Source organism: Stenella coeruleoalba (assembly GCF_951394435.1).
Source record: "Stenella coeruleoalba genome assembly, chromosome: 1".
Taxonomy (NCBI): domain Eukaryota; kingdom Metazoa; phylum Chordata; class Mammalia; order Artiodactyla; family Delphinidae; genus Stenella; species Stenella coeruleoalba.
This window is the reverse complement of record NC_137169.1, coordinates 130150711-130165155: the sequence shown is the minus strand read 5'-3', so window position 1 is coordinate 130165155 and position 14445 is coordinate 130150711. Positions and strand designations below refer to the sequence as shown.

At 37.2% G+C, this 14445-nt stretch overlaps 1 protein-coding gene across 1 annotated transcript; it reads right to left on the bottom strand.

Annotated features, from left to right (window-relative positions):
* Positions 1–465: 465 nt before the first annotated feature.
* LOC307191143 (developmental pluripotency-associated protein 3-like) lies at positions 466–960 on the bottom strand (the record flags this gene model as incomplete). Its single annotated transcript, XM_079930919.1, has 1 exon — positions 466–960. One exon carries the CDS (start codon positions 958–960, stop codon positions 466–468), a length of 495 nt encoding a protein of 164 aa, XP_079787045.1.
* Between the last annotated feature and the right edge of the window lie 13485 nt (positions 961–14445).

Sequence of the window (14445 nt, the reverse complement as noted above, 5' to 3'; positions counted from 1 at the left end):
TTACATTTTTAACATTTGACTAAAGTAAAATGAATTAATAATTATCACATTTTATGATGGTTTAAATAGGATTGAGAACAAGTAAATCTAAAATACCTAATTGATGAAATAATTGTAATATTCATGTTTCTTTTTTTTTGAAATAGGACATCAAAAATTTTTATTACAATTCAACATGCTGTTCTAACAATGCTGTGGCCAATCCACCCAATGTTTTCTTCACATTCCTTCCACACAAGTTAATTTGTTTCACAAAGTGGAACTAAAGTATATTCAAGTCATTCAAATGCAAGCTACATAGATTCCTTATAAGTTATTGTATTAAGGTAGAAAAGAGATGCAAGAAAAAAAGACATCCCAGAACTTATAATATAGGTTATCAAAATATTGGTACACAATATTTCCCAAGTTGCTTCATAATGATCCTAAAATTACCAGCAAGAAAAAATGGTACAAGAATGAGGTTTATGGCTCATCGGACTCCGTGTCATAATTACTGTAATACTTATTGGTGTAATAATTCTCATAATTATCCTCAGAAGGATCTCTATGAGACCGGCAAAAACGACAGCTACATCTAAATCTTTGCACTCTTGAGGGAGTCTCAATGTCGTTCTGCAGTGGTTCTCTTTGAGAGTCAGATGGAGAAACTCCTTTGCAGTAGTGCTTTTTAATAGATTGAATCAGCTGCTCCATCTTATCTCTCTGATCAGTTAACATGGTCCTCACCCCTCTCCTACAGGCTATGTTTTCACCAAGTAACCGCCCAGTCCGTTGAGGTAGACATTGTGGTAGAATGAAGGGCAATTTGATACTAGGGTTGAGGGTCAAGTTACTGAGGTCCTTTATTAACACTTCAGACATAGTTTGAGAGGCAACTGGAATTTCCTGGGAATTTTCATCGATGGACATTTGAGGAGACTCCAGGCTCCAGGTTGGGTTAACCTCAGATGAATCCATTGGGAGCTTGAAGCTCCCCCAGACCTTTGGGTTCCAGTGGAAGGTGATGCTTTAGAATGAAATTGCTACAAAGTAGCCTGGAAGAACTACAGAGCTAAGAAAGAGGGAGAAAAATACAAGCTGACACGGAGAGGAGAGAAGAATCCAACCCATGATTCTTTAAATTAGTTATTTTCAATAGGAAGCATTGCTGCCCCCATCAGGCATCTAAAAATTTCTGAGGAAAACTTGGTTGCAAAATAATTGTTATAAACTACTGGAATTTAGAGGCAGAATACCCTGATTCTAAATATCCTCCACATCGTAAAACTGTAACACACAAGGAAGACTTGACCCACATGATTTAGCAATGGCCTTGTCTAGCAAGCTAGATCATATTCTAGGTCACTAAACAAATCTTATTGAATTTCAAAGAATTAAAATTATTCAGACAATATTCTCTGACAAAAAGAGAATTAAACATAAAAAAAAGCAGGATATCAGATACACCTACGAATATTTTAAAAAGCAAGCAAAACTCTACAAAATACTACATTGACCAAAGCAGAAGTCTCAAAGAAAAATAGAAAACATTTTGAACTAAATGAAAATGAAAAGACAACCTATCAAATCTGAAGAATACACTTACATCAAGATGGGAGAGAAATGTATAGTATTATTACTTGGCGACTTAGATGAAATGGATCAATTCCTTGAAAGACTCAAATTATCTAAACTCACCCTAGAAGAAATAGATAACATGAGTAGTACTAAATTTGTAGCTACAAGACTATACTTTCAGAGATCATTTCATAGTTCATTACTAAATTTGCAGCTAAAACCTTTCTGAAAAAGAAAATGTCAGGCATACGTGGCTTCACTGGTGAATTACAACAAACATTTAAGGAAGAATTAATGCCAGTTCTTAAAAATGTCTCCCAGAAAATTTAAGAGACAGCAGCCCTTCTCAACTCACTTGAGGAGGCCAGCATCTTTTGACACACAAGACAGAAATAATAATAAAAAGAACAATATGACATAAAAATAGATGTAAAATTTCTTAATGAAATACTAGCACATTTCAATAATATATAAAAACAAACAAAAAAGCACAATCAGGAGAGTTATGTTAGGAATGCAAGGCTAGTTCAACATTTGAAAACTAATCAGTGTAATTCATTATCTTAAGACAGTTAACAAAGACAAAAACAAAGGATCATACCAATAGGTGAGGAAAAAGTATTTGCCAACATTCAGCATCCATTCATGATTTAAAACAAAATTCTCAGCAAACTTGGAATAGAAGGGACCTTTTTTAATCTGACAAAGAAAAACCACAAATATCTACAGCTAATGTCAAACTTAATTTCAGAAGACAATGTCTTTCTCCTATAATCCATATCTAGGTAAAGGCTTCATCTTTAACCACTTCTATTCAGACCTATTTAAAGTTCCTACACCTAATTTTATATCTTATTATTATTACCATCACTACACTACTACTACTCAAGAAACCCCAGAAATAATAACTGGACCCACCTCTGTCTACACCTTATGATCTCAGTTATAGATCTGACTCACCATAGGATGTGAAAACACCATATACTCCCTCCACAGCCCTTACAGCTAAGGGGTCCAAGTTATGTATCAAGGCTTTGTCAATCAGACTTAGCTTGATTTGGGGGCTAAAAAGGACCTCAATTCTGAACACTCCAGGAGATATAATTCACAAAGATTTCCCTCACCGTGGAGTTCTTGATGAAAGAAATCTGTGTAGTAGAGTTCTTGCTTCTTCCATTGTAGCAGGAAAGTCTATAGGGTGTGTTTCCAGCAGGGAGCAACTTGTGGCACTCAGTAGTCAGTGAGAAGGGCAGTGGTTTCCTCATCAAACCAGTCCTACAATATCATAAAAAATAATGAAATAATGTCATATGCAGCAATGTGGATGGACTTGGAGATTGTCATACTGAGTAAGGAAAGTCAGAGAAAGACAAACATCATGTGATATCGCTTATACGTGGAATCTTAAAAGAAAGGGGGGCACAAATGAACTTATCTACAAAACAGAAATAATGTTACAGTTGTGGAAAATAAACTTATAGTTACCAGAGGGTAAGAGGGGGAGGGATAAATTGGAAGATTGGGATTGACATATACACACTACTATATATAAAACAGATAACTAAAAAGGACCTACTGTATAGCACAGGGAACTCAAATCAATACTCTGTAATGGCCTATACAGAAAAGAATCTAAAAAAAAGAGTGGATATATGTAAATGTATAACAGATTCACTTTGCTGTAAGCCTGAAACTAACACAACATTGTAACTCAACTATACTCCAATTAAAAAAAAAAGTAATAAAAAAGTTACCTAGTATCCTTTGCATAAACATCTATTCTGCTCTAGTAACAACCCTGAGTGATACGTTCCATAACTTTTGAACAGCCACCTGAAGTACCTGAAGATTGTTTCAAGACTCTGCAAAGGAAGCTACTGCACAAAAGAAATACTTTTATAATCTACAGACAAATATCTAAAATTTGAATTATAGTCCCAATATCTATTCTCTCTGAATCTCATTTTCTGCATCTGTAAAAAAAAGAAAAAAAAAAGCATAATTGGCCCATAGGATTGTAAAAGAGACTGCTTTGCACATTGTAATGACATGTTATAAAAAAAGAAGTTCTTTTCATGCAAAATTCTATTACAAGAAGTCTCGAATTACTTTTTGTCCATTGAAAATTTAAAGTGAAGAAGAAAATTAATTACAAGTTTTTCAGCAAATATTGATTGTTCTGAGTGTATTGTAAATTAAAATGAAGGCGAATTAAGTTCTTCATCATGGTAGAGAAGGAGATATATCAATTAAGATTAAGAAAAATATCTGTATTTACCTCAAAGTTAAAGATCGAGGGAAAAGATTATCTTGTGGTATATCAGGAGTTCAAAACTTTAGGTCACTGTTTTACACATTCAGAAGATATAAAAATATAAAACACCCTCAAGCTATCAAACTTAAATCTACAAAATACAGTAAAGTAAATATGAGTGTATTTGTGCTATTGATATTTTTTTTTCCAAAATTGAACAAATGATTCGCAAACTGAGAAAGAAAAAGTCGCTTAAAGTTTTAAGCCTAATAAGAAAAATAATTTCAATTCACAAATGCTATTTAGTGACTAGAGTTTGCTCTTGGGAAATAAAATTTTATCATTTTAATAAAACATTCAGAAATTCTCACTGTTGTGCATTTTAAAGTAATCTAATTAAAACCTAACACATATATATGGAATAAAAAAAAATGGTCATGAAGAACCTAGGGGCAAGACGGTAATAAAGACACAGACCTACTAGAGAATGGACTTGAGGACATGGGGAGGGGGAAGGGTAAACTGGGACAAAATGAGAGAGTGGTAGTGTATATATGGACATATATACACTACCAAATGTAAAATAGATAGCTAGTGGGAAGCAGTCGCATAGCACAGGGAGATCAGCTAGGTGCTTTGTTACCACCTAGAGGGGTGGGATAGGGAAGGTGGGAGGGAGATGCAAGAGGGAGGAGCTATGGGGATATATATATATACATACAGCTGCTTCACCTTGTTATACAGCAGAAACTAACACAACATTGTAAAATAATTATAGTCCAATAAAGATGTTAAAAAAAATAAATAAATGCCACTCTGGGAAACTGTTAAAAAAAAAGAAAAAAAATGTCCATTGACAGATGAATGGATAAAGAAGCTGTGGCACATATATACAATGGAATATTACTCAGTCATAAAAAAGGAATGAAATTGAGTCATTTGTAGAGAGGTGGATGGACCCAGAGACTGTCATACAAAATGAAGTAAGTCAGAAAGAGAAAAACAACAGGAAAATGTATGCTAACATACATATATGGAATCTAAAATAAATGGTACTGATGAACCTAATGGCAGGGCAGGAATAAACATGCAGACGTAGAGAACAGACTTGAGGACATGGGGAGGGGGAACGGGAAGCTGGGATGAAGTGAGAGAGTAGCATGGACATATATACACTACCAAAAGTAAAACAGATAGCTATTGGGAAGCAGTCGCATAGCACAGGGAGATCAGCTTGGTGCTTTGTGACCAGCTAGAGGGGTGGGATAGGGAGGGTGGGAGGGAGGGAGATGCAAGAGGGAAGAGATATGGGGATATATGTGTATGTATAACTGATTCACTTTGTTATAAAGCAGAAACTAACACACATTGTAAAGCAATTATACTCCAATAAAAACGTTAAAAAAAAAAAACCCAAAAACCTTAGGAGAAAATTGTTTAAACAATATATCCATCATTCATCGTATTTGCATTGACAAATTTTTAACATAAACTGTCAAAATTTTAATTTTATAGACTGTATGTGCTGTTAAATCAGAAGTTCCAAATATAGTCTTCTACCTTGCATTGCTTTACACTAAACATAATTTCAAAACACGATCTTTAAAAAACTATCAAATGTATCTATCTTAGAAGAAAATATGAGACAACATTCAGGAGGGCCCCCCAAATTGAGAAACAGAGAGGATTATTTTTTCCTTCCATAGGCCTACTGAATAAAGTTATAAGGCCAGTGTACCATGAACCTTAGTGAAATCACTTTAAATTGTTTATTACATATGTTCTTTTTCCTTACAGTTTTTAATTATTCTGCTACAAGTTGTGTGATTTTATTCCCTATGGTTTAAGAAAATGCATAAGGCAAATTTTGGATGAACAGTGATAACTCAAATATAAGAGCTTCTAGATTAAAATGATCATTTCAATTTCATTACTCCTCTTCAATGCTAATCAATTCAACTAAAAATTTCAATTATATATAGAGAAATGATAAGCTATATACTCATTTAAAATGACCATCAAAATATTGAAGGATTTAAGTTCTGAAATTTACCAAAAATGTTCAATTCTAAAATAATATTCAGTAATAATCTTTATTATATTTTATTATATTTCAAATTTATTTTTGAATAGAGACATTTATTTAGAAATTAATAACACTATAGATGGTATATTGTTATACCCACAGATTACATTATTAGTTTGTTAGCTAAAAGAAAATGCAAGAAATAATCAGTGAATAATTTCCCTTTATAACGTTCCCAAACTCAAATTTACTAAAGAAAATTCCAGGCATTTTGTTTAGAAATAATGGCTTAAGAGAAAATAGGGTATCTGAGCTTGAGACCTCATTATTTCCCTGCCTCAGCATGAGGTATTACAGATGTTATTAACACATAGACTCCTGGGAGAAACCTGGAAAGAAGTAGCCCAAAATTCTCATTAATTTTAGGAGGTGAAAACTGTGACAATCTGAATAAATAAATAGTGTTAATTGCATTTTTACACATTGGCATGCTACATTTTACAACCAAGAGAAAGGAATGAGTTGAAGGAGAAAAGTTTAAAAAACATTTTATGCATAATTGATCCAGTTTTGTTACAAATTATTTCTCAACCAAAAAAGGTATGAGCAATTACAGGATTAGAAGGAAGAGAAAATTGGAGAAAATATTATTCAAATAATCTATAAATACAGAAACACATAATCCATTATATTTGTATCAAATCTACATAAAGGAAAATTTATGAGTATGTTGGGTATTTGCATTTATTGAACCCTGAAATAAGACCAGCCTCTAACATCTGCAGGGTTGACTCAAGTATAAATATGAAGGCCCACATACCATGTGTCTAAATATTGGGCTGGCCAAAAAGTGCCTTCGATTTTTAAGTAAAAATAAAAGACACCTTTTTCATTTTAACTAAGAACTTTACTGAACAACATATTCACCCTTTTGTTCCACTACCTTCTGCCATTTTTCAGGCAATATCATAATTCCATCCTCCCAAAACTTTTTAATTTTTTGAGCAAAGAACTGTTCCAGCTGCCCTTTACAGTCTTCCAGGGAATTGAAATGTTTACCTCTAAGAATTTTGTAAAGACCGAAATAAATGGAAATCTGAAGGGGCGATGTCTACTGAATATGGCAGATGAATCAGAATTTCCCAAGCTGTAACAATTTTTCCCTGGTCATCAAAAAAAATATGTGGTCTAGGCAGAACACTCTATGACATAAATCAGAGCAAGATCCTTTTTGACCCACCTCCTAGAGAAATGGTAATAAAAACAAAAATAAAAAAATGGGATCTAATGAAACTTCAAAGCTTTTGCACAGCAAAGGAAACCATAAACAAGACCAAAAGACAACCCTCAGAATGGGAGAAAATATTTGCAAATGAAGCAACTGACAAAGGATTAATCTCCAAAATTTACAAGCAGCTCATGCAGCTCAATATCAAAAAACAAACAACCCAATCCAAAAATAGGCAGAAGACCTAAACAGACATTTCTCCAAAGTAGATATACAGATTGCCAACAAACACATGAAAGTATGCTCAACATGACTAATCATTGGAGAAATGCAAATCAAAACTGCAATAAGGTATCACCTCATACCAGTAATAATGGGCATCATCAGAAAATCTACAAACAGTAAATGCCGGAGAGGGTGTGGAGAAAAGGGAACCCTCTTGCACTGTTGGTGGGAATGTAAATTGATACAACCACTATGGAGAACAGTATGGAGGTTCCTTAAAAAACTAAAAATAGAACTACCATACGACCCAGCAATCCTACTTCTGGGCATATACCCTGAGAAAACCATAATTCAAAAAGGGTCAAGTACCACAATGTTCACTGCAGCTCTATTTACAATAGCCAGGACATGGAAGCAATCTAAGTGTCCATTGACAGATGAATGGATAAAGAAGATGTGGCACATATATACAATGGAATATTACTCAGCCATAAAAAGAAATGAAATTGAGTTATTTGTAGGGAGGTGGATGGACCTAAAGTCTGTCATACAGAGTGAAGTAAGTCAGAAAGAGAAAAACAAATACCATATGCTAACACATATATATGGAATCTAAAATAAATAAATAAATAAATAAAATGGTTCTGAAGAACCTAGGGGCAGGACAGGAATAAAGATGCAGATGTAGAGAATGGACTTGAGGACACAGTGGAGTAGAAGGGTAGGCTGGGATGAAGTGAGAGCGTGGCATGGATATATATACACTACCAAATGTAAAATAGCTAGTGGGAAGCGGCCACATAGCACAGGGAGATCAGCTCGGTGGTTTGTGACCACCTAGAGGGGTGGGATACGGAGGGTGGGAGGGAGACGCAAGAGGGAGGAGATACGGGCATATATGTATACACATAGCTGATTCATTTTGTCATACACCAGAAACTAACACAACTTTGTAAAGCAATTATACTCCAATAAAGATGTTAAAAAAAAAAAAAAGCAAAAGATGGACAGCCACGGTGCCAAGGAATATATGCAAATGGCTAATAATAAAAACAACAACAACAAAAAAAAAAAACAAGCGGTCTTGCATTATCCTGATGGAAGATTATGGGTTTTCTGTTGACTAATTCCAGATGCTTTTCATCGAGTGCTGCTTTCAATTGGTCTCACTGGGAGCAGTACTTGGAATTAATCATTTGGTTTTCTGGAAGGAGCTCATAATCGAGGACTCCCTGCCACTCCCACCATATACACAACATCACCTTCTTTGGATGAAGACTGGCCTTTGGTGTGGTTGGTGGTGGCTCATCTCACCTGCCCCATGATCTATTTTATTCCACATTATTTTACAGAATCCACTTTTCGTCACCCGTCACAATTTGTTTAAAAAACGTGATGTTTTCATTACGTTTAAGTAGAGAATCTCATGTGGAAATACAGTCTAGAGAGTTTTTTTCGCTTAACTTATGTGGAACCGGAACATCAGAATGATTCACATAACCAAGCTGGTGCAAATGATTTTCAGTGCTCGATTTGTATATTTTGAGTATGTTGGCTATCTCCCACATGGTATATCATTGACTGTTCTCAATGAATGTCTTGATTTGATCGCTATCAACTTCAACTGGCCTACCCGACCATGGAACATCGTCCAGGGAGAAATCTCCCACATGAGACTTCACAAACCACTTGTGACATGTTCGATTAGTCACAGCACCTTCTCCATATACAGCATAAATCTTTTTTTGTGTTTCAGTTGCATTTTTACCTTTCTTGAAATAATTAAGCATAATATGCCAAAAATGTTGTTTTTCTTCCATCTTCAATATTAAAATGGCTACACAAAAATTCACCAATTTTGATGTCTTTTTCTAAATGCATGCTGATATAACAGCTGTCACATACAATCTAACAAAATTGTTTTGAATGAAGTTAAAGATAACTAAGTGCTACTAGAGCCATCTTACGGAAAAAAATGACCGAACCTTTTGGCCAGCCCCATATTTAAAATACAAAAATCAAAAAACAAAAACAAAAACAAATCAAGACATCAAAGCATTATATGAAATATGTTCTATCATCCTACCTTGAAAATTATACTTCCATAACATCCTGGAAAGCAAGGATAGGGTTTCGAATTCTTGGACACTCCGAGTTTTATACCAGAATTGAAGACACAAAGAGAACCAAACAGAGTGGACGTATCTCTTTAACTCCGTAGATTCCTCCTTCATACGTGGCAGGGCCAGAGAGAAACCCTTTAAATGATAGGGTACCACCTAAAAATTGGTGTTTTACATCTTAATAATTTAGTACAGAACTGTGAGGAACAGAACTAATTATATTTCGTGAGGGCTTGATATTGGGTTAAAAAGCAATGAATCATTTCTAGTTTGGGTAACATGATTCTGTGTTTTATACTTTTCATCACTCTACCCCTACTAGAAAATGTTAGAAAATTTCATTTCACGTATGTAACAGCATTCTGCTACTTTGCTTCTCCTTTCCCCCTCCCTCTCCAGATTTGTTTCCCCCATCTTACAAATTAGTTGCCCTTGAAACTTGATGCAAGTCCTTCTAGAATCTAGAAACGTGATAAGTAGGAGATTTATTAAGATATTTCTTCTCAAATGTGGGTCTCTACTTAAATAATTTGAGCTGCCTACTCGGAGAACACTTTTTAATCCAACTTATTGTAGACTGTTCTGATGAGAACATATACTATACAAACTCACTGTGGAAAACCTACCCTTGCCCAACTGTTACTTTTAAAATTTATACATTAGGTTTTGGTGAGTTTAAAAAAGTGCTTAATAAACTTTTAGTAATTTCTTATTTAAAATGAAATGCAAGTAAGCATTTCAAATGGCAATTTATTTTGCAGAAAGAAATTTAACTTTGGATCTGGCAAACTATACTCTTGTTTAAACTCACAAAAAGTTTGCACCAATGAAACATTAAAATGAGTGTTTTGGGCTTCCCTGGTGGCGCAGTGGTTGAGAGTCCGCCTGCTGATGCAGGGGACACGGGTTCGTGCCCCGGTCCAGGAAGATCCCACATGCCGCGGAGTGGCTGGGCCCATGAGCCATGGCCGCTGAGCCTGCGCATCTGGAGCCTGCGCTCCGCAACGGGAGAGGCCACAACAGTGAGAGGCCTACGTACCGCAAAAAAACAAACAAACAAAAAAAACCAAAAAAAAACCCAGTGTTTTATTTAAAAAAAGAAAAGACCTCCATGCAAACAGACATGAGTTCTCCACCCTACTATACATACTATCTACTGTTACCTAATTTCAGAACCTTGATTTCCACATTTGTAATATAATACTTACACACTGTACATTTTGTATTGTAAGAATTATTCATAAGGTATATACAGTGCCTAAAAGAGGGGGTACTTAATAACAGAATCAAAATAATGCTGTTTCCCTGCAAATTCAAACACATACACACAGAGACATAATTTTAATGAGCACATTTTTGAGTAAATGAAGTAAGCCAAACAAGTACCTGAACATATGTCCAAAGAACCATCAGTTTCAAAATATACCTCTTCATATTAGATGTATTGGTTTTCTAATTTATTGTTCCAAATATGGGCCAATCAATATAATCAATACAGTGGCATCTTAAGGCTCAGTTATTTTACATAAATAAAGTAACTATCTTTTCCCATATATATAATGGTATTTAACTGTTAACAAAATTAACAGATTAAAGCTGTGACTGTTACACAGAATTAGAGCCATTCTCCAGAAAGGCTAATTATTTTAATACTAGGCCTTGGATTTGCCTGTCTAAAGTAAGTCACTTTCCGTTGTGATTGATTGCAGGTTCATTTGCATTCTGAAGTAGTACTCCTCCATTCTTTGTTTCACCCTCTGAACACAGCTATTTAAGTGTATTCCATTCTAGAGTTTACATGGGCTGCAGGTGCCAGTTCCTGTTGCAGCTGTGCATATATTTTAAAATGGGCTACCACAGAACACAGAGTGCAATGATATACCACATTTAATAAAGATCTAGTTTGATTTGTATTGGGTTAGTACTTCCAGAAAGCAAAAGCAGGAACTAAATGACAGGCTTCCAAACTCTTAGGCCATCTAAACCTCTGGACATTGATTACAGAGGGGATGCTGAAAGAGTCTGTCATAAAACAGCAAAAATTTGTAAAACCATTCCCTTCAAAAGACTAGCCAGTGCATTGAATTATTAATGAAAGCATATTTGATTAAATGGTCCATGGCTTTTTAAAGCAAATATTACCTTTACAAAGTGCTTTTTGCATCAGAGTTATTTTGTAGTAAAAAACATTAAGAACTAGAAACATTATTGTTTTGTGTTCTTTTACTTTCTAGAATAGCATGAACTATTCTGGCATTATAAAGTGGTTTATTGTGATTTAAAAATATTTTCATTCCTCTGCCAAAGTCAAAGAATTCCACTGAGATATTGTACTTTCTCCCTTACTGTTTGGCTCTATACCAATGGGGGCTAACACATCCAATGCATTCCCTCAGCTAGTATTATCTGCCTTCCACCTCGATCCACCTTTGGGAGGTGTTGACAGAAGACTGGAGTCTGCAGAGAGAGAGAGAGAGAAGCCATAGTATTTGTTCCTTTCCTTCTCTATGTAGGTGCTGTTTTTGGCAGTGGTTCTGTCTCCACCATGATTCTAGTTCCTGTTCAACAGCCCATGATGTTAGATTCTATTCGGTGATCCCTGCTCTTAGGGTCTTATAATCCATTGTGGTAGATTGGACAATGTCCTCTCCCCTAATGTTTCCAAGTGTTAATCTCTGGAATCTGTGAATATGTTACCTTACATAGAAAATTAATTATGTTAAGAATATTGCAATGGGAAGATGACCTTGGATTATTTGGATTGGACCAATATAATCACAAGAGTCAGAGGAATCTGATAATACATTGAGCTGATGGAGAATGAAATTACAACATATCAAAATTAGTGGTATAGACTTAAAGCAAGGCAGAGAGGGAAATTTATAGCACTATATAGTTACATCAAAAATAAGGACTAAAATCAATATTGTCTCCCTTCTTCAAGAGACTAGAAAAAGAAGAGCAAAATAAACCTAAAGGAGCATAAGTGATGACTGAAAAGATAAGAACAGGAATAAATTATTGAAAAGAGAAAAGCAATAGGAAAAAGCAATGTTCTGGTTCCTTAAAAAGATCAAGAAAATTGACAAATCTCTAGCAAAACTGGTAAACAAAAGAAAAAGAGGGGGAGTTGAGGAAGATGGCGGAAGAGTAAGAGGTGGAGATCACCTTCCTCCCCACAGATACACCAGAAATACATCTACATGCGGAACAACTCCTACAGAACACCTACTGAACGCTGGCAGAAGACCTCGGACCTCCCAAAAGGCAAAAAAATCCCCACGTACCTGGGTAGGGCAAAAGAAAAAAGAATAAACAGAGAAAAAGAATAGGGATGGGACCTGCCCCAGTGGGAGGGAGCCGTGAAGGAGGAAAGGTTTCCACACACTAGGAAGCCCCTTCGCGGGTGGAGACTGCGGGTGGCGGAGGGCGGAAGCTTTGGAGCCGCAGAGGAGAGCGCAGCCACCGGGGTGTGGGGAGCAAAGCAGAGAGATTCCCGCACAGAGGATCAGGGCCGACCGGCACTCACCAGCCCGAGAGGCTTGTCTCCAACACCGCCGGGGCGGGCAGGGGCTGGGAGCTGAGGCTCGGGCTTCGGAGGTCAGATCCCAGGGAGAAGACCGGGGTTGGTGGCGTGAACACAACCAGAAGGGGCTAGTGCGCCAAGGCTAGCCGGGAGGGAGTCCGGGGAAAAAGTCTGGACCTGCTGAAGAGGCAAGAGACATTTTCTTCCCTGTTTCCTGGTGCACGAGGAGAGGGGATTAAGAGCGCTGCTTAAAGGAGCTCCAGAGACGGGCGCGAGCCGCGGCTAACAGCGCGGACCCCAGAGACGGGCATGAGACGCTAAGGCTGCTGCTGCCACAACCAAGAATCCTGTGTGCAAGCACAGGTCACTATCCCCACCTCCCCTTCCAGGAGCCTGTGCAGCCCGCCACTGCCAGGGCCCCGTGATCCAGGGACAACTTCCCCGGGAGAATGCACGGTGCGCCTCAGGCTGGTGCAACCTCATGCCGACCTCTGACGCTGCAGGCTCGCCCCGCACTCTGTGCCCCTCCCTCCCCGCGGCCTGAGTGAGCCAGAGCCCCCGAATCAGCGACTCCTTTAACCCCCGTCCTGAGAGAAGAAAAGATGGCCTCCAGCGACCTACACGCAGAGGCGGGGCCAAATCCAAAGCTGAGTCCCAGGAGCTGTGACAACAAAGAAGAGAAAGGGAAATCTCTCCCAGCAGCCTCAGAAGCAGCGGATTAAAGCTCCGCAATCAACTTGATGTACCCTGCATCTCTGGAATACATGAATAGCCAACGAATCATCCCAAATTGAGTAGGTGGACTTTCGGAGCAAGATAGATTATTTTTTCCCTTTTTCTCTTTTTGTGAATGTATATGTGTATGCTTCTGTGTGAGATTTTGTCTGTGTAGCTTTGCTTTCACCATTTGTCCTAGGGTTCTGTCCTTCCTTTTTTTTGTTGTTTTTTTTTTAATTTTTAAAACAATTTTTATCTTAATAATTATTTTTTATTTTAATAACTTTATTTTATTTTATCTTACTTAATTTTATTTTATCCTCTTTCTTTCTTTCTATTTTTTCTCCCTTTTATTCTGAGCCATGTGGATGAAATGCTCTTGGTGCTGCAGCCAGGAGTCAGGGCTGTGTCTCTGAGGTGGGAAAGCCAAGTTCAGGACACTGGTCCACAAGAGACCTCCCAGCTCCACGTATTACCAAACGGTGAAAATCTCCCAGAGATCTCCATCTCAACACCAACACCCAGCTTCACTCAATGACCAGCAAGCTACAGTGCAGGACACCCTATGCCAAACAACTAGCAAAACAGGAACACAACTCCACCCATTAGCAGAGAGGCTGCCTAAAATCATAATAAGACCACAGACACCCCAAAACATGCCACCAGATGTGGACCTGCCCACCAGAAAGACAAGATCCAGCCTCATCCACCAGAACACAGGCACTAGTCCCCTCCACCAGGAAGCCTACATAACCCACTGAACCAACCTTAGCCACTGGAGACAGA